The sequence below is a fragment of the Pimephales promelas genome, chromosome 11 (genome assembly GCF_988280905.1).
Source record: "Pimephales promelas chromosome 11, fPimPro1.hap1.1, whole genome shotgun sequence".
Classification (NCBI taxonomy): domain Eukaryota; kingdom Metazoa; phylum Chordata; class Actinopteri; order Cypriniformes; family Leuciscidae; genus Pimephales; species Pimephales promelas.
The window spans coordinates 32670261-32695163 of NC_142779.1; the positions used below are offsets into that span (position 1 = coordinate 32670261).

At 41.9% G+C, this 24903-nt stretch overlaps 1 protein-coding gene across 1 annotated transcript in view; it reads right to left on the minus strand.

The window, feature by feature from the left end:
- Positions 1 to 112: 112 nt before the first annotated feature.
- Positions 113 to 24903, minus strand: part of timm23b (translocase of inner mitochondrial membrane 23 homolog b (yeast)) — a 92992-nt gene continuing 68201 nt past the window's right edge. The window contains exon 7 of the mRNA XM_089117314.1: positions 113 to 1345. Coding sequence (XP_088973440.1) covers positions 1233 to 1345 — 113 coding nt within the window. The 3' untranslated portion in view covers positions 113 to 1232. The remainder of the gene's footprint in view (positions 1346 to 24903) is intronic.

Below are 24903 nucleotides of genomic sequence, written 5' to 3' on the forward strand. Positions count from 1 at the left end.
TCATTTCATGTTTCTATTTCCTGACTCAGAAAATTCCAGGTCACGCTAACAGAAAGGAAACTAAATCTTCAATGCATCCTTATAAGAATCTGCTGATAATACAACCACGAGAGAGATGTGAATGCTTTTCTTACATGTCAAGAATATTAGTACATGAGGCCAAACAAACCTCTTTTCAACAGCTCTACAGTTAAGCGAAACACTCATCTGTGCCAAACACACAAACGTAATGTCTTTTAGCGACATTTACATAGTCACACATACATTATAATGTCCCCTAACAGTGCTAATGGAATGATATGGCAATGTGCCCAAATATCACTTCAGGTAATAACATACAATCATAAATTATCAGATTTTAGTAAACACTCATGGTGCATTCATGTGCTGTGGTAATTATGGTAAATGCCAAAAGCCGACGTGGAAAATGCACATGAACACACCCTCATGTGGTATTTTCCATTGGGCAACTCGTAGAATATTTTGATGAACGAGTTGCCGAGATGAGATAAACTTTGACCGTTTCAAAACGGCGGAGAGCACCGCGAGAGTCGTGAATGGTAACAATATATATGATCTAGAAAATATACAGCATATTATTTACCTTTTGAGTTTTGATAAATCATTTGCTTGCTGTTGCAGATGACTTAAGCAATCTATAATAGATTTAGCTAAATAACAGGTCTGGATCTCCATCTTTTTTACCACATTACGACAACAAAAGCACTTGAACGTAACACACTGGTAAATATCATATTTTCCATAGCACGTGACCGCACCATCATTATCCAGTTCTAGTGCAATGTTTAATTTTGTTCTTAACATTGTCATCTGTTTTTAAAAATGAATAACAGCTGGTCCATGTTAGACTGCAGAATGTATTGCAAACAAACATTCAAAACAAGCGACTTATTTCACTATTTGGTTTTTCAGCCATTTATATACTCGCGCGCGCACACACACACTCTGTCAATTACACTTACAGACACTATCAACTAGTTAAATTTAACTTTTGCTTCATTAAACAATTAAAAAGTTTCTAAATCATTTTTTTAAACAACTAGTTGCAAACATTCCTCATTTCATAAATTATGAAATTTTGAATTATGAGATTGTCATGAAGCCTCCAAGTGTGGTTTCGTAACCTTATCTTAGCTGTATAGTTATTTTGCATTAGCAAAGCAATCGGTGCTTGGTATTTTGACGATTTTTGGACTGATTTGTAGAGTATCTTAGTAGTGTGTAGGAGAGCCTCCCTTCAGACGGTCCCTGTTACTGTAGAGAGCGTAGAGTCCAGAAAGAGTCAGCCCAACCAGCCCACCTCGCGCTGCCCCCCGCAAACCTCCTGCAACAGAACACACACACACACACACACAACTGAAAGACAAGAATACACAGTTCTTGATCTAAAGAGCCTCCATTTTTGCACTCAGTTTAAGTCTCATGGCCCTCTATCAGAATCCAGAGTTTTGAGAAGATTGGAGAAACTTAATTTTTCGCTCGAAAAAAAAACAAAAAACGAAAGGGGTACCACTGTCGTTTTTTTTTTTTTTTTTGGTTCGAATTTTTGAGTTTCGATATCTCAGCTCTGGAAGGTATGATAAAAGGTAAAAGGTAAAAAAGGTAAAGAACTGGAAGGTAAAAAAACTGTCGTTTTTTTTTTTTTTTTTGGGTCGAATTTTTGTGTTTCGATATCTCAGCTCTGGAAGGGTCTAGACTGAGCCTCAATTTTTGCACTCAGGTCTAAGTCTCATTGCCCTCTATCAGAATCCAGAGTTTTGAGAAGATTGGAGAAACTTAATTTCTCGCCCGAAAAAAAAAAACGAAAGGGGTACCACTGTCGTTTTTTTTTTTTTTGGTTCAAATTTTTGAGTTTCGATATCTCAGCTCTGGAAGGGGCTAGAGCCTCCATTTTTGCACTCAGGTCTAAGTCTCATGGCCCTCTATCAGAATTTGGGAAGATTGGAGAAACTTAATTTTTCGCCCCAAAAAAAAAAACGTAAGGGGTACCACTGTCGTTTTTTTTTCGGGCCGAATTTTTGAGTTTCGATATCTCAGCTCTGGAAGGGGCTAGAGCCTCCATTTTTGCACTCAGGTCTAAGTCTCATGGCCCTCTATCAGAATCCAGAGTTTGGGGAAGATTGGAGAAACTTAATTTTTCGCCCGAAAAAAAAAAACGTAAGGGGTACCACTGTCGTTTTTTTTTCGGGCCGAATTTTTGAGTTTCGATATCTCAGCTCTGGAAGGGACTAGAGCCTCCATTTTTGCACTCAGGTCTAAGTCTCATGGCCCTCTATCAGCATTTGGGAAGATTGGAGAAACTTAATTTTTCGCCAAAAAAAAAAACGTAAGGGGTACCACTGTCGTTTTTTTTTCGGGCCGAATTTTTGAGTTTCGATATCTCAGCTCTGGAAGAGGCTAGAGCCTCCATTTTTGCACTCAGGTCTAAGTCTCATGGCCCTCTATCAGAATTTGGGAAGATTGGAGAAACTTAATTTTTCGCCCAAAAATAAAACGTAAGGGGTACCACTGTCGGTTTTTTTTCGGGCCGAATTTTTGAGTTTCGATATCTCAGCTCTGGAAGGGGCTAGAGCCTCCATTTTTGCACTCAGGTCTAAGTCTCATGGCCCTCTATCAGAATTTGGGAAGATTGGAGAAACTTAATTTTTCGCCCCAAAAAAAAAACGTAAGGGGTACCACTGTCGTTTTTTTTTCGGGCCGAATTTTTGAGTTTCGATATCTCAGCTCTGGAAGGGGCTAGAGCCTCCATTTTTGCACTCAGGTCTAAGTCTCATGGCCCTCTATCAGAATTTGGGAAGATTGGAGAAACTTAATTTTTCGCCCAAAAAAAAAACGTAAGGGGTACCACTGTCGTTTTTTTTTCGGGCCGAATTTTTGAGTTTCGATATCTCAGCTCTGGAAGGGGCTAGAGCCTCCATTTTTGCACTCAGGTCTAAGTCTCATGGCCCTCTATCAGAATCCAGAGTTTGGGGAAGATTGGAGAAACTTAATTTTTTGCCCGAAAAAAAAAAACGTAAGGGGTACCACTGTCGTTTTTTTTTCGGGCCGAATTTTTGAGTTTCGATATCTCAGCTCTGGAAGGGACTAGAGCCTCCATTTTTGCACTCAGGTCTAAGTCTCATGGCCCTCTATCAGCATTTGGGAAGATTGGAGAAACTTTATTTTTCGCCAAAAAAAAAAACGTAAGGGGTACCACTGTCGTTTTTTTTTCGGGCCGAATTTTTGAGTTTCGATATCTCAGCTCTGGAAGAGGCTAGAGCCTCCATTTTTGCACTCAGGTCTAAGTCTCATGGCCCTCTATCAGAATTTGGGAAGATTGGAGAAACTTAATTTTTCGCCCAAAAATAAAACGTAAGGGGTACCACTGTCGGTTTTTTTTCGGGCCGAATTTTTGAGTTTCGATATCTCAGCTCTGGAAGGGGCTAGAGCCTCCATTTTTGCACTCAGGTCTAAGTCTCATGGCCCTCTATCAGAATTTGGGAAGATTGGAGAAACTTAATTTTTCGCCCCAAAAAAAAAACGTAAGGGGTACCACTGTCGTTTTTTTTTCGGGCCGAATTTTTGAGTTTCGATATCTCAGCTCTGGAAGGGGCTAGAGCCTCCATTTTTGCACTCAGGTCTAAGTCTCATGGCCCTCTATCAGAATTTGGGAAGATTGGAGAAACTTAATTTTTCGCCCAAAAAAAAAACGTAAGGGGTACCACTGTCGTTTTTTTTTCGGGCCGAATTTTTGAGTTTCGATATCTCAGCTCTGGAAGGGGCTAGAGCCTCCATTTTTGCACTCAGGTCTAAGTCTCATGGCCCTCTATCAGAATTTGGGAAGATTGGAGAAACTTAATTTTTAGCCCAAAAAAAAAACGTAAGGGGTACCACTGTCGTTTTTTTTTCGGGCCGAATTTTTGAGTTTTGATATCTCAGCTCTGGAAGGGGCTAGAGCCTCCATTTTTGCACTCAGGTCTAAGTCTCATGGCCCTCTATCAGAATCCAGAGTTTTGGGAAGATTGGAGAAACTTAATTTTTCGCCCAAAAAAAAAAAAAACGTAAGGGGTAACACTGTCGTTTTTTTTTCGGGCCGAATTTTTGAGTTTCGATATCTCAGCTCTGGAAGGGGCTAGAGCCTCCATTTTTGCACTCAGGTCTAAGTCTCATGGCCCTCTATCAGAATCCAGAGTTTGGGGAAGATTGGAGAAACTTAATTTTTCGCCCGAAAAAAAAAACGTAAGGGGTACCACTGTCGTTTTTTTTTCGGGCCGAATTTTTGAGTTTCGATATCTCAGCTCTGGAAGGGGCTAGAGCCTCCATTTTTGCACTCAGGTCTAAGTCTCATGGCCCTCTATCAGAATTTGGGAAGATTGGAGAAACGTAATTTTTCGCCCAAAAAAAAAACCGTAAGGGGTACCACTGTCGTTTTTTTTTCTGGCCGAATTTTTGAGTTTCGATATCTCAGCTCTGGAAGGGGCTAGAGCCTCCAATTTTGCACTCAGGTCTAAGTCTCATGGCCCTCTATCAGAATTTGGGAAGATTGGAGAAACTTAATTTTTTGCCCAAAAAAAAACCGTAAGGGGTACCACTGTCGTTTTTTTTTCGGGCCGAATTTTTGAGTTTCGATATCTCAGCTCTGGAAGGGGCTAGAGCCTCCATTTTTGCACTCAGGTCTAAGTCTCATGGCCCTCTATCAGAATTTGGGAAGATTGGAGAAACTTAATTTTTCGCCCCAAAAAAAAAAAACGTAAGGGGTACCACTGTCGTTTTTTTTTTCGGGCCGAATTTTTGAGTTTCGATATCTCAGCTCTGGAAGGGGCTAGAGCCTCCATTTTTGCACTCAGGTGTAAGTCTCATGGCCCTCTATCAGAATTTGGGAAGATTGGAGAAACTTAATTTTTCGCCCAAAAAAAAAACCGTAAGGGGTACCACTGTTGTTTTTTTTTCGGGCCGAATTTTTGAGTTTCGATATCTCAGCTCTGGAAGGGGCTAGAGCCTCCATTTTTGCACTCAGGTCTAAGTCTCATGGCCCTCTATCAGAATCCAGAGTTTTGGGAAGATTGGAGAAACTTAATTTTTCGCCCCAAAAAAAAAAAACGTAAGGGGTACCACTGTTGTTTTTTTTTCGGGCCGAATTTTTGAGTTTCGATATCTCAGCTCTGGAAGGGGCTAGAGCCTCCATTTTTGCACTCAGGTCTAAGTCTCATGGCCCTCTATCAGAATTTGGGAAGATTGGAGAAACTTAATTTTTTGCCCAAAAAAAAAACGTAAGGGGTACCACTGTCGTTTTTTTTTTCGGGCCAAATTTTTGAGTTTCGATATCTCAGCTCTGGAAGGGGCTAGAGCCTCCATTTTTGCACTCAGGTCTAAGTCTCATGGCCCTCTACCAGAATTTGGGAAGATTGGAGAAACTTAATTTTTCGCCCAAAAAAAAAAACGTAAGGGGTACCACTGTCGTTTTTTTTTCGGGTCGAATTTTTGAGTTTCGATATCTCAGCTCTGGAAGGGGCTAGAGCCTCCATTTTTGCACTCAGGTCTAAGTCTCATGGCCCTCTATCAGAATTTGGGAAGATTGGAGAAACTTAATTTTTCGCCCAAAAAAAAAACGTAAGGGGTACCACTGTCGTTTTTTTTCGGGCCGAATTTTTGAGTTTCGATATTTCAGCTCTGGAAGGGGCTAGAGCCTCCATTTTTGCACTCAGGTCTAAGTCTCATGGCCCTCTATCAGAATTTGGGAAGATTGGAGAAACTTACTTTTTCGCCCAAAAAAAAAAAAAACGTAAGGGGTACCACTGTCGTTTTTTTTTCGGGCCGAATTTTTGAGTTTCGATATCTCAGCTCTGGAAGGGGCTAGAGCCTCCATTTTTGCACTCAGGTCTAAGTCTCATGGCCCTCTATCAGAATTTGGGAAGATTGGAGAAACTTAATTTTTCGCCCCAAAAAAAAAACGTAAGGGGTACCACTGTCGTTTTTTTTTCGGGCCGAATTTTTGAGTTTCGATATCTCAGCTCTGGAAGGGGCTAGAGCCTCAATTTTTGCACTCAGGTCTAAGTCTCATGGCCCTCTATCAAAATTTGGGAAGATTGGAGAAACTTAATTTTTCGCCCAAAAAAAAAAAACGTAAGGGGTACCACTGTCGTTTTTTTTTCGGGCCGAATTTTTGAGTTTCGATATCTCAGCTCTGGAAGGGGCTAGAGCCTCCATTTTTGCACTCAGGTCTAAGTCTCATGGCCCTCTATCAGAATTTGGGAAGATTGGAGAAACTTAATTTTTCGCCCCAAAAAAAAAAAACGTAAGGGGTACCACTGTCGTTTTTTTTTCGGGCCGAATTTTTGAGTTTCGATATCTCAGCTCTGGAAGGGGCTAGAGCCTCCATTTTTGCACTCAGGTCTAAGTCTCATGGCCCTCTATCAGAATTTGGGAAGATTGGAGAAACTTAATTTTTCGCCCAAAAAAAAACGTAAGGGGTACCACTGTCGTTTTTTTTTTCGGGCCGAATTTTTGAGTTTCGATATCTCAGCTCTGGAAAGGGCTAGAGCCTCCATTTTTGCACTCAGGTCTAAGTCTCATGGCCCTCTATCAGAATCCATAGTTTTGGGAAGATTGGAGAAACTTAATTTTTCGCCCCAAAAAAAAAAAACGTAAGGGGTACCACTGTCGTTTTTTTTTCGGGCCGAATTTTTGAGTTTCGATATCTCAGCTCTGGAAGGGGCTAGAGCCTCCATTTTTGCACTCAGGTCTAAGTCTCATGGCCCTCTATCAGAATTTGGGAAGATTGGAGAAACTTAATTTTTCGCCCAAAAAAAAAACGTAAGGGGTACCACTGTCGTTTTTTTTTTCGGGCCGAATTTTTGAGTTTCGATATCTCAGCTCTGGAAGGGGCTAGAGCCTCCATTTTTGCACTCAGGTCTAAGTCTCATGGCCCTCTATCAGAATCCAGAGTTTTGGGAAGATTGGAGAAACTTAATTTTTCGCCCCAAAAAAAAAAAAACGTAAGGGGTACCACTGTCGTTTTTTTTTCGGGCCGAATTTTTGAGTTTCGATATCTCAGCTCTGGAAGGGGCTAGAGCCTCAATTTTTGCACTCAGGTCTAAGTCTCATGGCCCTCTACCAGAATTTGGGAAGATTGGAGAAACTTAATTTTTCGCCCCAAAAAAAAAAACGTAAGGGGTACCACTGTCGTTTTTTTTTCGGGCCGAATTTTTGAGTTTCAATATCTCAGCTCTGGAAGGGGCTAGAGCCTCCATTTTTGCACTCAGGTCTAAGTCTCATGGCCCTCTATCAGAATCCAGAGTTTTGGGAAGATTGGAGAAACTTAATTTTTCGCCCCCCAAAAAAAAAAAACGTAAGGGGTACCACTGTCGTTTTTTTTTCGGGCCGAATTTTTGAGTTTCGATATCTCAGCTCTGGAAGGGGCTAGAGCCTCCATTTTTGCACTCAGGTCTAAGTCTCATGGCCCTCTATCAGAATTTGGGAAGATTGGAGAAACTTAATTTTTCGCCCAAAAAAAAAACGTAAGGGGTACCACTGTCGTTTTTTTTTTCGGGCCAAATTTTTGAGTTTCGATATCTCAGCTCTGGAAGGGGCTAGAGCCTCCATTTTTGCACTCAGGTCTAAGTCTCATGGCCCTCTATCAGAATTTGGGAAGATTGGAGAAACTTAATTTTTCGCCCAAAAAAAAAACGTAAGGGGTACCACTGTCGTTTTTTTTTCGGGCCGAATTTTTGAGTTTCGATATCTCAGCTCTGGAAGGGGCTAGAGCCTCCATTTTTGCACTCAGGTCTAAGTCTCATGGCCCTCTATCAGAATTTGGGAAGATTGGAGAAACTTAATTTTTCGCCCAAAAAAAAAAACGTAAGGGGTACCACTGTCGTTTTTTTTTCGGGCCGAATATTTGAGTTTCGATATCTCAGCTCTGGAAGGGGCTAGAGCCTCCATTTTTGCACTCAGGTCTAAGTCTCATGGCCCTCTATCAGAATTTGGGAAGATTGGAGAAACTTAATTTTTCGCCCAAAAAAAAAAACGTAAGGGGTACCACTGTCGTTTTTTTTTCGGGCCGAATTTTTGAGTTTCGATATCTCAGCTCTGGAAGGGGCTAGAGCCTCCATTTTTGCACTCAGGTCTAAGTCTCATGGCCCTCTATCAGAATTTGGGAAGATTGGAGAAACTTAATTTTTCGCCCAAAAAAAAAACGTAAGGGGTACCACTGTCGTTTTTTTTTCGGGCCGAATTTTTGAGTTTCGATATCTCAGCTCTGGAAGGGGCTAGAGCCTCCATTTTTGCACTCAGGTCTAAGTCTCATGGCCCTCTATCAGAATTTGGGAAGATTGGAGAAACTTAATTTTTCGCCCAAAAAAAAAACGTAAGGGGTACCACTGTCGTTTTTTTTCGGGCCGAATTTTTGAGTTTCGATATCTCAGCTCTGGAAGGGGCTAGAGCCTCCATTTTTGCACTCAGGTCTAAGTCTCATGGCCCTCTATCAGAATTTGGGAAGATTGGAGAAACTTACTTTTTCGCCCAAAAAAAAAAAAACGTAAGGGGTACCACTGTCGTTTTTTTTTCGGGCCGAATTTTTGAGTTTCGATATCTCAGCTCTGGAAGGGGCTAGAGCCTCCATTTTTGCACTCAGGTCTAAGTCTCATGGCCCTCTATCAGAATTTGGGAAGATTGGAGAAACTTAATTTTTCGCCCAAAAAAAAACCGTAAGGGGTACCACTGTCGTTTTTTTTTTCGGGCCAAATTTTTGAGTTTCGATATCTCAGCTCTGGAAGGGGCTAGAGCCTCCATTTTTGCACTCAGGTCTAAGTCTCATGGCCCTCTATCAGAATTTGGGAAGATTGGAGAAACTTAATTTTTCGCCCAAAAAAAAAACATGAGGGGTACCACTGTCGTTTTTTTTTCGGGCCGAATTTTTGAGTTTCGATATCTCAGCTCTGGAAGGGGCTAGAGCCTCCATTTTTGCACTCAGGTCTAAGTCTCATGGCCCTCTATCAGAATTTGGGAAGATTGGAGAAACTTAATTTTTCGCCCAAAAAAAAAAACGTAAGGGGTACCACTGTCGTTTTTTTTTCGGGCCGAATATTTGAGTTTCGATATCTCAGCTCTGGAAGGGGCTAGAGCCTCCATTTTTGCACTCAGGTCTAAGTCTCATGGCCCTCTATCAGAATTTGGGAAGATTGGAGAAACTTAATTTTTCGCCCAAAAAAAAAAACGTAAGGGGTACCACTGTTGTTTTTTTTTCGGGCCGAATTTTTGAGTTTCGATATCTCAGCTCTGGAAGGGGCTAGAGCCTCCATTTTTGCACTCAGGTCTAAGTCTCATGGCCCTCTATCAGAATTTGGGAAGATTGGAGAAACTTAATTTTTCGCCCAAAAAAAAAACGTAAGGGGTACCACTGTCGTTTTTTTTCGGGCCGAATTTTTGAGTTTCGATATCTCAGCTCTGGAAGGGGCTAGAGCCTCCATTTTTGCACTCAGGTCTAAGTCTCATGGCCCTCTATCAGAATTTGGGAAGATTGGAGAAACTTACTTTTTCGCCCAAAAAAAAAAAACGTAAGGGGTACCACTGTCGTTTTTTTTTCGGGCCGAATTTTTGAGTTTCGATATCTCAGCTCTGGAAGGGGCTAGAGCCTCCATTTTTGCACTCAGGTCTAAGTCTCATGGCCCTCTATCAGAATTTGGGAAGATTGGAGAAACTTAATTTTTCGCCCCAAAAAAAAACGTAAGGGGTACCACTGTCGTTTTTTTTTCGGGCCGAATTTTTGAGTTTCGATATCTCAGCTCTGGAAGGGGCTAGAGCCTCCATTTTTGCACTCAGGTCTAAGTCTCATGGCCCTCTATCAGAATTTGGGAAGATTGGAGAAACTTAATTTTTCGCCCAAAAAAAAAAACGTAAGGGGTACCACTGTCGTTTTTTTTTCGGGCCGAATTTTTGAGTTTCGATATCTCAGCTCTGGAAGGGGCTAGAGCCTCCATTTTTGCACTCAGGTCTAAGTCTCATGGCCCTCTATCAGAATTTGGGAAGATTGGAGAAACTTAATTTTTCGCCCAAAAAAAAAACGTAAGGGGTACCACTGTCGTTTTTTTTCGGGCCGAATTTTTGAGTTTCGATATCTCAGCTCTGGAAGGGGCTAGAGCCTCCATTTTTGCACTCAGGTCTAAGTCTCATGGCCCTCTATCAGAATTTGGGAAGATTGGAGAAACTTACTTTTTCGCCCAAAAAAAAAAAACGTAAGGGGTACCACTGTCGTTTTTTTTTCGGGCCGAATTTTTGAGTTTCGATATCTCAGCTCTGGAAGGGGCTAGAGCCTCCATTTTTGCACTCAGGTCTAAGTCTCATGGCCCTCTATCAGAATTTGGGAAGATTGGAGAAACTTAATTTTTCGCCCCAAAAAAAAATACGTAAGGGGTACCACTGTCGTTTTTTTTTTCGGGCCGAATATTTGAGTTTCGATATCTCAGCTCTGGAAGGGGCTAGAGCCTCCATTTTTGCACTCAGGTCTAAGTCTCATGGCCCTCTATAAGAATTTGGGAAGATTGGAGAAACTTAATTTTTCGCCCAAAAAAAAAAACGTAAGGGGTACCACTGTCGTTTTTTTTTCGGGCCGAATTTTTGAGTTTCGATATCTCAGCTCTGGAAGGGGCTAGAGCCTCCATTTTTGCACTCAGGTCTAAGTCTCATGGTCCTCTATCAGAATTTGGGAAGATTGGAGAAACTTAATTTTTCGCCCAAAAAAAAAAACGTAAGGGGTACCACTGTCGTTTTTTTTTTCGGGCCGAATTTTTGAGTTTAGATATCTCAGCTCTGGAAGTGGCTAGAGCCTCCATTTTTGCACTCAGGTCTAAGTCTCATGGCCCTCTATCAGAATTTGGGAAGATTGGAGAAACTTAATTTTTCGCCCAAAAAAAAAAACGTAAGGGGTACCACTGTCGTTTTTTTTTCGGGCCGAATTTTTGAGTTTAGATATCTCAGCTCTGGAAGTGGCTAGAGCCTCCATTTTTGCACTCAGGTCTAAGTCTCATGGCCCTCTATCAGAATTTGGGAAGATTGGAGAAACTTAATTTTTCGCCCAAAAAAAAAAAACGTAAGGGGTACCACTGTCGTTTTTTTTTCGGGCCGAATTTTTGAGTTTCGATATCTCAGCTCTGGAAGGGGCTAGAGCCTCCATTTTTGCACTCAGGTCTAAGTCTCATGGCCCTCTATCAGAATTTGGGAAGATTGGAGAAACTTAATTTTTCGCCCAAAAAAAAAACGTAAGGGGTACCACTGTCGTTTTTTTTTCGGGCCGAATTTTTGAGTTTCGATATCTCAGCTCTGGAAGGGGCTAGAGCCTCCATTTTTGCACTCAGGTCTAAGTCTCATGGCCCTCTATCAGAATTTGGGAAGATTGGAGAAACTTAATTTTTCGCCCAAAAAAAAAAACGTAAGGGGTACCACTGTCGTTTTTTTTTTCGGGCCGAATTTTTGAGTTTCGATATCTCAGCTCTGGAAGGGGCTAGAGCCTCCATTTTTGCACTCAGGTCTAAGTCTCATGGCCCTCTATCAGAATCCAGAGTTTTGGGAAGATTGGAGAAACTTAATTTTTCGCCCAAAAAAAAAAACCGTAAGGGGTACCACTGTCATTTTTTTTTCGGGCCGAATTTTTGAGTTTCGATATCTCAGCTCTGGAAGGGGCTAGAGCCTCCATTTTTGCACTCAGGTCTAAGTCTCATGGCCCTCTATCAGAATTTGGGAAGATTGGAGAAACTTAATTTTTCGCCCAAAAAAAAAACGTAAGGGGTACCACTGTCGTTTTTTTTTCGGGCCGAATTTTTGAATTTCGATATCTCAGCTCTGGAAGGGGCTAGAGCCTCCATTTTTGCACTCAGGTCTAAGTCTCATGGCCCTCTATCAGAATTTGGGAAGATTGGAGAAACTTAATTTTTCGCCCAAAAAAAAAACGTAAGGGGTACCACTGTCGTTTTTTTTTCGGGCCGAATTTTTGAATTTCGATATCTCAGCTCTGGAAGGGGCTAGAGCCTCCATTTTTGCACTCAGGTCTAAGTCTCATGGCCCTCTATCAGAATTTGGGAAGATTGGAGAAACTTAATTTTTCGCCCCAAAAAAAAAAACGTAAGGGGTACCACTGTCGTTTTTTTTTCGGGCCGAATTTTTGAGTTTCGATATCTCAGCTCTGGAAGGGGCTAGAGCCTCCATTTTTGCACTCAGGTCTAAGTCTCATGGCCCTCTATCAGAATTTGGGAAGATTGGAGAAACTTAATTTTTCGCCCAAAAAAAAAAACGTAAGGGGTACCACTGTCGTTTTTTTTTCGGGCCGAATTTTTGAATTTCGATATCTCAGCTCTGGAAGGGGCTAGAGCCTCCATTTTTGCACTCAGGTCTAAGTCTCATGGCCCTCTATCAGAATTTGGGAAGATTGGAGAAACTTAATTTTTCGCCCCAAAAAAAAAACGTAAGGGGTACCACTGTCGTTTTTTTTTCGGGCCGAATTTTTGAGTTTCGATATCTCAGCTCTGGAAGGGGCTAGAGCCTCCATTTTTGCACTCAGGTCTAAGTCTCATGGCCCTCTATCAGAATTTGGGAAGATTGGAGAAACTTAATTTTTCGCCCAAAAAAAAAACGTAAGGGGTACCACTGTCGTTTTTTTTTCGGGCCGAATTTTTGAGTTTCGATATCTCAGCTCTGGAAGGGGCTAGAGCCTCCATTTTTGCACTCAGGTCTAAGTCTCATGGCCCTCTATCAGAATTTGGGAAGATTGGAGAAACTTAATTTTTAGCCCAAAAAAAAAACGTAAGGGGTACCACTGTCGTTTTTTTTTCGGGCCGAATTTTTGAGTTTTGATATCTCAGCTCTGGAAGGGGCTAGAGCCTCCATTTTTGCACTCAGGTCTAAGTCTCATGGCCCTCTATCAGAATCCAGAGTTTTGGGAAGATTGGAGAAACTTAATTTTTCGCCCAAAAAAAAAAAAAAACGTAAGGGGTAACACTGTCGTTTTTTTTTCGGGCCGAATTTTTGAGTTTCGATATCTCAGCTCTGGAAGGGGCTAGAGCCTCCATTTTTGCACTCAGGTCTAAGTCTCATGGCCCTCTATCAGAATCCAGAGTTTGGGGAAGATTGGAGAAACGTAATTTTTCGCCCAAAAAAAAAACCGTAAGGGGTACCACTGTCGTTTTTTTTTCTGGCCGAATTTTTGAGTTTCGATATCTCAGCTCTGGAAGGGGCTAGAGCCTCCAATTTTGCACTCAGGTCTAAGTCTCATGGCCCTCTATCAGAATTTGGGAAGATTGGAGAAACTTAATTTTTTGCCCAAAAAAAAACCGTAAGGGGTACCACTGTCGTTTTTTTTTCGGGCCGAATTTTTGAGTTTCGATATCTCAGCTCTGGAAGGGGCTAGAGCCTCCATTTTTGCACTCAGGTCTAAGTCTCATGGCCCTCTATCAGAATTTGGGAAGATTGGAGAAACTTAATTTTTCGCCCCAAAAAAAAAAAAACGTAAGGGGTACCACTGTCGTTTTTTTTTTCGGGCCGAATTTTTGAGTTTCGATATCTCAGCTCTGGAAGGGGCTAGAGCCTCCATTTTTGCACTCAGGTGTAAGTCTCATGGCCCTCTATCAGAATTTGGGAAGATTGGAGAAACTTAATTTTTCGCCCAAAAAAAAAACCGTAAGGGGTACCACTGTTGTTTTTTTTTCGGGCCGAATTTTTGAGTTTCGATATCTCAGCTCTGGAAGGGGCTAGAGCCTCCATTTTTGCACTCAGGTCTAAGTCTCATGGCCCTCTATCAGAATCCAGAGTTTTGGGAAGATTGGAGAAACTTAATTTTTCGCCCCAAAAAAAAAAAACGTAAGGGGTACCACTGTCGTTTTTTTTTCGGGCCGAATTTTTGAGTTTCGATATCTCAGCTCTGGAAGGGGCTAGAGCCTCCATTTTTGCACTCAGGTCTAAGTCTCATGGCCCTCTATCAGAATTTGGGAAGATTGGAGAAACTAAATTTTTCGCCCCCAAAAAAAACGTAAGGGGTACCACTGTCGTTTTTTTTTTCGGGCCGAATTTTTGAGTTTCGATATCTCAGCTCTGGAAGGGGCTAGAGCCTCCATTTTTGCACTCAGGTCTAAGTCTCATGGCCCTCTATCAGAATTTGGGAAGATTGGAGAAACTTAATTTTTCGCCCAAAAAAAAAAACGTAAGGGGTACCACTGTCGTTTTTTTTCGGGCCGAATTTTTGAGTTTCGATATCTCAGCTCTGGAAGGGGCTAGAGCCTCCATTTTTGCACTCAGGTCTAAGTCTCATGGCCCTCTATCAGAATTTGGGAAGATTGGAGAAACTTAATTTTTTGCCCAAAAAAAAAACGTAAGGGGTACCACTGTCGTTTTTTTTTTCGGGCCAAATTTTTGAGTTTCGATATCTCAGCTCTGGAAGGGGCTAGAGCCTCCATTTTTGCACTCAGGTCTAAGTCTCATGGCCCTCTACCAGAATTTGGGAAGATTGGAGAAACTTAATTTTTCGCCCAAAAAAAAAAACGTAAGGGGTACCACTGTCGTTTTTTTTTCGGGCCGAATTTTTGAGTTTCGATATCTCAGCTCTGGAAGGGGCTAGAGCCTCCATTTTTGCACTCAGGTCTAAGTCTCATGGCCCTCTATCAGAATTTGGGAAGATTGGAGAAACTTAATTTTTCGCCCAAAAAAAAAACGTAAGGGGTACCACTGTCGTTTTTTTTCGGGCCGAATTTTTGAGTTTCGATATTTCAGCTCTGGAAGGGGCTAGAGCCTCCATTTTTGCACTCAGGTCTAAGTCTCATGGCCCTCTATCAGAATTTGGGAAGATTGGAGAAACTTACTTTTTCGCCCAAAAAAAAAAAAACGTAAGGGGTACCACTGTCGTTTTTTTTTCGGGCCGAATTTTTGAGTTTCGATATCTCAGCTCTGGAAGGGGCTAGAGCCTCCATTTTTGCACTCAGGTCTAAGTCTCATGGCCCTCTATCAGAATTTGGGAAGATTGGAGAAACTTAATTTTTCGCCCCAAAAAAAAAACGTAAGGGGTACCACTGTCGTTTTTTTTTCGGGCCGAATTTTTTAAATTTCGATATCTCAGCTCTGGAAGGGGCTAGAGCCTCAATTTTTGCACTCAGGTCTAAGTCTCATGGCCCTCTATCAAAATTTGGGAAGATTGGAGAAACTTAATTTTTCGCCCAAAAAAAAAAAACGTAAGGGGTACCACTGTCGTTTTTTTTTCGGGCCGAATTTTTGAGTTTCGATATCTCAGCTCTGGAAGGGGCTAGAGCCTCCATTTTTGCACTCAGGTCTAAGTCTCATGGCCCTCTATCAGAATTTGGGAAGATTGGAGAAACTTAATTTTTCGCCCAAAAAAAAAACGTAAGGGGTACCACTGTCGTTTTTTTTTTCGGGCCGAATTTTTGAGTTTCGATATCTCAGCTCTGGAAGGGGCTAGAGCCTCCATTTTTGCACTCAGGTCTAAGTCTCATGGCCCTCTATCAGAATCCAGAGTTTTGGGAAGATTGGAGAAACTTAATTTTTCGCCCCAAAAAAAAAAAAACGTAAGGGGTACCACTGTCGTTTTTTTTTCGGGCCGAATTTTTGAGTTTCGATATCTCAGCTCTGGAAGGGGCTAGAGCCTCAATTTTTGCACTCAGGTCTAAGTCTCATGGCCCTCTACCAGAATTTGGGAAGATTGGAGAAACTTAATTTTTCGCCCCAAAAAAAAAAACGTAAGGGGTACCACTGTCGTTTTTTTTTCGGGCCGAATTTTTGAGTTTCAATATCTCAGCTCTGGAAGGGGCTAGAGCCTCCATTTTTGCACTCAGGTCTAAGTCTCATGGCCCTCTATCAGAATCCAGAGTTTTGGGAAGATTGGAGAAACTTAATTTTTCGCCCCCCAAAAAAAAAAAACGTAAGGGGTACCACTGTCGTTTTTTTTTCGGGCCGAATTTTTGAGTTTCGATATCTCAGCTCTGGAAGGGGCTAGAGCCTCCATTTTTGCACTCAGGTCTAAGTCTCATGGCCCTCTATCAGAATTTGGGAAGATTGGAGAAACTTAATTTTTCGCCCAAAAAAAAAACGTAAGGGGTACCACTGTCGTTTTTTTTTTCGGGCCAAATTTTTGAGTTTCGATATCTCAGCTCTGGAAGGGGCTAGAGCCTCCATTTTTGCACTCAGGTCTAAGTCTCATGGCCCTCTATCAGAATTTGGGAAGATTGGAGAAACTTAATTTTTCGCCCAAAAAAAAAAACGTAAGGGGTACCACTGTTGTTTTTTTTTCGGGCCGAATTTTTGAGTTTCGATATCTCAGCTCTGGAAGGGGCTAGAGCCTCCATTTTTGCACTCAGGTCTAAGTCTCATGGCCCTCTATCAGAATTTGGGAAGATTGGAGAAACTTAATTTTTCGCCCAAAAAAAAAAACGTAAGGGGTACCACTGTCGTTTTTTTTTCGGGCCGAATATTTGAGTTTCGATATCTCAGCTCTGGAAGGGGCTAGAGCCTCCATTTTTGCACTCAGGTCTAAGTCTCATGGCCCTCTATCAGAATTTGGGAAGATTGGAGAAACTTAATTTTTCGCCCAAAAAAAAAAACGTAAGGGGTACCACTGTCGTTTTTTTTTCGGGCCGAATTTTTGAGTTTCGATATCTCAGCTCTGGAAGGGGCTAGAGCCTCCATTTTTGCACTCAGGTCTAAGTCTCATGGCCCTCTATCAGAATTTGGGAAGATTGGAGAAACTTAATTTTTCGCCCAAAAAAAAAACGTAAGGGGTACCACTGTCGTTTTTTTTTCGGGCCGAATTTTTGAGTTTCGATATCTCAGCTCTGGAAGGGGCTAGAGCCTCCATTTTTGCACTCAGGTCTAAGTCTCATGGCCCTCTATCAGAATTTGGGAAGATTGGAGAAACTTAATTTTTCGCCCAAAAAAAAAACGTAAGGGGTACCACTGTCGTTTTTTTTCGGGCCGAATTTTTGAGTTTCGATATCTCAGCTCTGGAAGGGGCTAGAGCCTCAATTTTTGCACTCAGGTCTAAGTCTCATGGCCCTCTATCAGAATTTGGGAAGATTGGAGAAACTTACTTTTTCGCCCAAAAAAAAAAAACGTAAGGGGTACCACTGTCGTTTTTTTTTCGGGCCGAATTTTTGAGTTTCGATATCTCAGCTCTGGAAGGGGCTAGAGCCTCCATTTTTGCACTCAGGTCTAAGTCTCATGGCCCTCTATCAGAATTTGGGAAGATTGGAGAAACTTAATTTTTCGCCCAAAAAAAAACCGTAAGGGGTACCACTGTCGTTTTTTTTTTCGGGCCAAATTTTTGAGTTTCGATATCTCAGCTCTGGAAGGGGCTAGAGCCTCCATTTTTGCACTCAGGTCTAAGTCTCATGGCCCTCTATCAGAATTTGGGAAGATTGGAGAAACTTAATTTTTCGCCCAAAAAAAAAACGTAAGGGGTACCACTGTCGTTTTTTTTTTCGGGCCGAATTTTTGAGTTTCGATATCTCAGCTCTGGAAGGGGCTAGAGCCTCCATTTTTGCACTCAGGTCTAAGTCTCATGGCCCTCTATCAGAATTTGGGAAGATTGGAGAAACTTAATTTTTCGCCCAAAAAAAAAAACGTAAGGGGTACCACTGTCGTTTTTTTTTCGGGCCGAATATTTGAGTTTCGATATCTCAGCTCTGGAAGGGGCTAGAGCCTCAATTTTTGCACTCAGGTCTAAGTCTCATGGCCCTCTATCAGAATTTGGGAAGATTGGAGAAACTTAATTTTTCGCCCAAAAAAAAAAACGTAAGGGGTACCACTGTCGTTTTTTTTCGGGCCGAATTTTTGAGTTTCGATATCTCAGCTCTGGAAGGGGCTAGAGCCTCCATTTTTGCACTCAGGTCTAAGTCTCATGGCCCTCTATCAGAATTTGGGAAGATTGGAGAAACTTAATTTTTCGCCCAAAAAAAAAACGTAAGGGGTACCACTGTCGTTTTTTTTTCGGGCCGAATTTTTGAGTTTCGATATCTCAGCTCTGGAAGGGGCTAGAGCCTCCATTTTTGCACTCAGGTCTAAGTCTCATGGCCCTCTATCAGAATTTGGGAAGATTGGAGAAACTTAATTTTTCGCCCAAAAAAAAAAACGTAAGGGGTACCACTGTCGTTTTTTTTCGGGCCGAATTTTTGAGTTTCGATATCTCAGCTCTGGAAGGGGCTAGAGCCTCCATTTTTGCACTCAGGTCTAAGTCTCATGGCCCTCTATCAGAATTTGGGAAGATTGGAGAAACTTACTTTTTCGCCCAAAAAAAAAAAAACGTAAGGGGTACCACTGTCGTTTTTTTTTCGGGCCGAATTTTTGAGTTTCGATATCTCAGCTCTGGAAGGGGCTAGAGCCTCCATTTTTGCACTCAGGTCTAAGTCTCATGGCCCTCTATCAGAATTTGGGAAGATTGGAGAAACTTAATTTTTCGCCCCCAAAAAAAACGTAAGGGGTACCACTGTCGTTTTTTTTTCGGGCCGAATTTTTGAGTTTCGATATCTCAGCTCTGGAAGGGGCTAGAGCCTCCATTTTTGCACTCAGGTCTAAGTCTCATGGCCCTCTATCAGAATTTGGGAAGATTGGAGAAACTTAATTTTTCGCCCAAAAAAAAAAACGTAAGGGGTACCACTGTCGTTTTTTTTTCGGGCCGAATTTTTGAGTTTCGATATCTCAGCTCTGGAAGGGGCTAGAGCCTCCATTTTTGCACTCAGGTCTAAGTCTCATGGCCCTCTATCAGAATTTGGGAAGATTGGAGAAACTTAATTTTTCGCCCAAAAAAAAAACGTAAGGGGTACCACTGTCGTTTTTTTTCGGGCCGAATTTTTGAGTTTCGATATCTCAGCTCTGGAAGGGGCTAGAGCCTCCATTTTTGCACTCAGGTCTAAGTCTCATGGCCCTCTATCAGAATTTGGGAAGATTGGAGAAACTTACTTTTTCGCCCAAAAAAAAAAAACCGTAAGGGGTACCACTGTCGTTTTTTTTTCGGGCCGAATTTTTGAGTTTCGATATCTCAGCTCTGGAAGGGGCTAGAGCCTCCATTTTTGCACTCAGGTCTAAGTCTCATGGCCCTCTATCAGAATTTGGGAAGATTGGAGAAACTTAATTTTTCGCCCAAAAAAAAAATACGTAAGGGGTACCACTGTCGTTTTTTTTTTCGGGCCGAATATTTGAGTTTCGATATCTCAGCTCTGGAAGGGGCTAGAGCCTCCATTTTTGCACTCAGGTCTAAGTCTCATGGCCCTCTATAAGAATTTGGGAAGATTGGAGAAACTTAATTTTTCGCCCAAAAAAAAAAACGTAAGGGGTACCACTGTCGTTTTTTTTTCGGGCCGAATTTTTGAGTTTCGATATCTCAGCTCTGGAAGGGGCTAGAGCCTCCATTTTTGCACTCAGGTCTAAGTCTTATGGCCCTCTATCAGAATTTGGGAAGATTGGAGAAACTTAATTTTTCGCCCAAAAAAAAAAACGTAAGGGGTACCACTGTCGTTTTTTTTTTCGGGCCGAATTTTTGAGTTTAGATATCTCAGCTCTGGAAGTGGCTAGAGCCTCCATTTTTGCACTCAGGTCTAAGTCTCATGGCCCTCTATCAGAATTTGGGAAGATTGGAGAAACTTAATTTTTCGCCCAAAAAAAAAAACGTAAGGGGTACCACTGTCGTTTTTTTTTCGGGCCGAATTTTTGAGTTTAGATATCTCAGCTCTGGAAGTGGCTAGAGCCTCCATTTTTGCACTCAGGTCTAAGTCTCATGGCCCTCTATCAGAATTTGGGAAGATTGGAGAAACTTAATTTTTCGCCCAAAAAAAAAAAAACGTAAGGGGTACCACTGTCGTTTTTTTTTCGGGCCGAATTTTTGAGTTTCGATATCTCAGCTCTGGAAGGGGCTAGAGCCTCCATTTTTGCACTCAGGTCTAAGTCTCATGGCCCTCTATCAGAATTTGGGAAGATTGGAGAAACTTAATTTTTCGCCCAAAAAAAAAAACGTAAGGGGTACCACTGTCGTTTTTTTTTCGGGCCGAATTTTTGAGTTTCGATATCTCAGCTCTGGAAGGGGCTAGAGCCTCCATTTTTGCACTCAGGTCTAAGTCTCATGGCCCTCTATCAGAATTTGGGAAGATTGGAGAAACTTAATTTTTCGCCCAAAAAAAAAAACGTAAGGGGTACCACTGTCGTTTTTTTTTTCGGGCCGAATTTTTGAGTTTCGATATCTCAGCTCTGGAAGGGGCTAGAGCCTCCATTTTTGCACTCAGGTCTAAGTCTCATGGCCCTCTATCAGAATCCAGAGTTTTGGGAAGATTGGAGAAACTTAATTTTTCGCCCAAAAAAAAAAACCGTAAGGGGTACCACTGTCATTTTTTTTTCGGGCCGAATTTTTGAGTTTCGATATCTCAGCTCTGGAAGGGGCTAGAGCCTCCATTTTTGCACTCAGGTCTAAGTCTCATGGCCCTCTATCAGAATTTTGGAAGATTGGAGAAACTTAATTTTTCGCCCAAAAAAAAAACGTAAGGGGTACCACTGTCGTTTTTTTTTCGGGCCGAATTTTTGAATTTCGATATCTCAGCTCTGGAAGGGGCTAGAGCCTCCATTTTTGCACTCAGGTCTAAGTCTCATGGCCCTCTATCAGAATTTGGGAAGATTGGAGAAACTTAATTTTTCGCCCAAAAAAAAAACGTAAGGGGTACCACTGTCGTTTTTTTTTCGGGCCGAATTTTTGAATTTCGATATCTCAGCTCTGGAAGGGGCTAGAGCCTCCATTTTTGCACTCAGGTCTAAGTCTCATGGCCCTCTATCAGAATTTGGGAAGATTGGAGAAACTTAATTTTTCGCCCAAAAAAAAAAACGTAAGGGGTACCACTGTCGTTTTTTTTTCGGGCCGAATTTTTGAGTTTCGATATCTCAGCTCTGGAAGGGGCTAGAGCCTCCATTTTTGCACTCAGGTCTAAGTCTCATGGCCCTCTATCAGAATTTGGGAAGATTGGAGAAACTTAATTTTTCGCCCAAAAAAAAAAACGTAAGGGGTACCACTGTCGTTTTTTTTTCGGGCCGAATTTTTGAATTTCGATATCTCAGCTCTGGAAGGGGCTAGAGCCTCCATTTTTGCACTCAGGTCTAAGTCTCATGGCCCTCTATCAGAATTTGGGAAGATTGGAGAAACTTAATTTTTCGCCCAAAAAAAAAAACGTAAGGGGTACCACTGTCGTTTTTTTTTCGGGCCGAATTTTTGAGTTTCGATATCTCAGCTCTGGAAGGGGCTAGAGCCTCCATTTTTGCACTCAGGTCTAAGTCTCATGGCCCTCTATCAGAATTTGGGAAGATTGGAGAAACTTAATTTTTCGCCCAAAAAAAATACGTAAGGGGTACCACTGTCGTTTTTTTTTTCGGGCCGAATATTTGAGTTTCGATATCTCAGCTCTGGAAGGGGCTAGAGCCTCCATTTTTGCACTCAGGTCTAAGTCTCATGGCCCTCTATCAGAATTTGGGAAGATTGGAGAAACTTAATTTTTCGCCCCAAAAAAAAAAACGTAAGGGGTACCACTGTCGTTTTTTTTTCGGGCCGAATTTTTGAGTTTCGATATCTCAGCTCTGGAAGGGGCTAGAGCCTCCATTTTTGCACTCAGGTCTAAGTCTCATGGCCCTCTATAAGAATTTGGGAAGATTGGAGAAACTTAATTTTTCGCCCAAAAAAAAAACGTAAGGGGTACCACTGTCGTTTTTTTTTTCGGGCCGAATTTTTGAGTTTCGATATCTCAGCTCTGGAAGGGGCTAGAGCCTCCATTTTTGCACTCAGGTCTAAGTCTTATGGCCCTCTATCAGAATTTGGGAAGATTGGAGAAACTTAATTTTTCGCCCAAAAAAAAAAAACGTAAGGGGTACCACTGTCGTTTTTTTTTCGGGCCGAATTTTTGAGTTTCGATATCTCAGCTCTGGAAGTGGCTAGAGCCTCCATTTTTGCACTCAGGTCTAAGTCTCATGGCCCTCTATCAGAATTTGGGAAGATTGGAGAAACTTAATTTTTCGCCCAAAAAAAAAAACGTAAGGGGTACCACTGTCGTTTTTTTTTTCGGGCCGAATTTTTGAGTTTCGATATCTCAGCTCTGGAAGGGTCTAGAGCCTCCATTTTTGCACTCAGGTCTAAGTCTCATGGCCCTCTATCAGAATTTGGGAAGATTGGAGAAACTTAATTTTTCGTCCCAAAAAAAAAAACGTAAGGGGTACCACTGTCGTTTTTTTTTCGGGCCGAATTTTTGAATTTCGATATCTCAGCTCTGGAAGGGGCTAGAGCCTCCATTTTTGCACTCAGGTCTTAGTCTCATGGCCCTCTATCAGAATTTGGGAAGATTGGAGAAACTTAATTTTTCGTCCCAAAAAAAAAACGTAAGGGGTACCACTGTCGTTTTTTTTTCGGGCCGAATTTTTGAATTTCGATATCTCAGCTCTGGAAGGGGCTAGAGCCTCCATTTTTGCACTCAGGTCTAAGTCTCATGGCCCTCTATCAGAATCCAGAGTTTTGGGAAGATTGGAGAAACTTAATTTTTCGCCCCAAAAAAAAAAAAACGTAAGGGGTACCACTGTCGTTTTTTTTCCGGGCCGAATATTTGAGTTTCGATATCTCAGCTCTGGAAGGGGCTAGAGCCTCCATTTTTGCACTCAGGTCTAAGTCTCATGGCCCTCTATCAGAATTTGGGAAGATTGGAGAAACTTAAATTTTCGCCCAAAAAAAAAACGTAAGGGGTACCACTGTCGTTTTTTTTTTCGGGCCGAATTTTGGAGTTTCGATATCTCAGCTCTGGAAGGGGCTAGAGCCTCCATTTTTGCACTCAGGTCTAAGTCTCATGGCCCTCTATCAGAATCCAGAGTTTTGGGAAGATTGGAGAAACTTAATTTTTCGCCCAAAAAAAAAACGTAAGGGGTACCACTGTCGTTTTTTTTTTCGGGCCGAATTTTTGAGTTTCGATATCTCAGCTCTGGAAGGGGCTAGAGCCTCCATTTTTGCACTCAGGTCTAAGTCTCATGGCCCTCTATCAGAATCCAGAGTTTTGGGAAGATTGGAGAAACTTAATTTTTCGCCCCAAAAAAAAAACGTAAGGGGTACCACTGTCGTTTTTTTTTCGGGCCGAATTTTTGAGATTCGATATCTCAGCTCTGGAAGGGGCTAGAGCCTCCATTTTTGCACTCAGGTCTAAGTCTCATGGCCCTCTATCAGAATCCAGAGTTTTGGGAAGATTGGAGAAACTTAATTTTTCGCCCAAAAAAAAAAAACCGTAAGGGGTACCACTGTCATTTTTTTTTCGGGCCGAATTTTTGAGTTTCGATATCTCAGCTCTGGAAGGGGCTAGAGCCTCCATTTTTGCACTCAGGTCTAAGTCTCATGGCCCTCTATCAGAATTTGGGAAGATTGGAGAAACTTAATTTTTCGCCCAAAAAAAAAACGTAAGGGGTACCACTGTCGTTTTTTTTTCGGGCCGAATTTTTGAGTTTCGATATCTCAGCTCTGGAAGGGGCTAGAGCCTCCATTTTTGCACTCAGGTCTAAGTCTCATGGCCCTCTATCAGAATTTGGGAAGATTGGAGAAACTTAATTTTTCGCCCAAAAAAAAAAACGTAAGGGGTACCACTGTCGTTTTTTTTTTCGGGCCGAATTTTTGAGTTTCGATATCTCAGCTCTGGAAGGGGCTAGAGCCTCCATTTTTGCACTCAGGTCTAAGTCTCATGGCCCTCTATCAGAATCCAGAGTTTTGGGAAGATTGGAGAAACTTAATTTTTCGCCCAAAAAAAAAAAACCGTAAGGGGTACCACTGTCATTTTTTTTTCGGGCCGAATTTTTGAGTTTCGATATCTCAGCTCTGGAAGGGGCTAGAGCCTCCATTTTTGCACTCAGGTCTAAGTCTCATGGCCCTCTATCAGAATTTGGGAAGATTGGAGAAACTTAATTTTTCGCCCAAAAAAAAAACGTAAGGGGTACCACTGTCGTTTTTTTTTCGGGCCGAATTTTTGAATTTCGATATCTCAGCTCTGGAAGGGGCTAGAGCCTCCATTTTTGCACTCAGGTCTAAGTCTCATGGCCCTCTATCAGAATTTGGGAAGATTGGAGAAACTTAATTTTTCGCCCAAAAAAAAAAACGTAAGGGGTACCACTGTCGTTTTTTTTTCGGGCCGAATTTTTGAGTTTCGATATCTCAGCTCTGGAAGGGGCTAGAGCCTCCATTTTTGCACTCAGGTCTAAGTCTCATGGCCCTCTATCAGAATCCAGAGTTTTGGGAAGATTGGAGAAACTTAATTTTTCGCCCCAAAAAAAAAAAAAACGTAAGGGGTACCACTGTCGTTTTTTTTTCGGGCCGAATTTTTGAATTTCGATATCTCAGCTCTGGAAGGGGCTAGAGCCTCCATTTTTGCACTCAGGTCTTAGTCTCATGGCCCTCTATCAGAATTTGGGAAGATTGGAGAAACTTAATTTTTCGTCCCAAAAAAAAAACGTAAGGGGTACCACTGTCGTTTTTTTTTCGGGCCGAATTTTTGAATTTCGATATCTCAGCTCTGGAAGGGGCTAGAGCCTCCATTTTTGCACTCAGGTCTAAGTCTCATGGCCCTCTATCAGAATCCAGAGTTTTGGGAAGATTGGAGAAACTTAATTTTTCGCCCCAAAAAAAAAAAAACGTAAGGGGTACCACTGTCGTTTTTTTTCCGGGCCGAATATTTGAGTTTCGATATCTCAGCTCTGGAAGGGGCTAGAGCCTCCATTTTTGCACTCAGGTCTAAGTCTCATGGCCCTCTATCAGAATTTGGGAAGATTGGAGAAACTTAAATTTTCGCCCAAAAAAAAAACGTAAGGGGTACCACTGTCGTTTTTTTTTTCGGGCCGAATTTTGGAGTTTCGATATCTCAGCTCTGGAAGGGG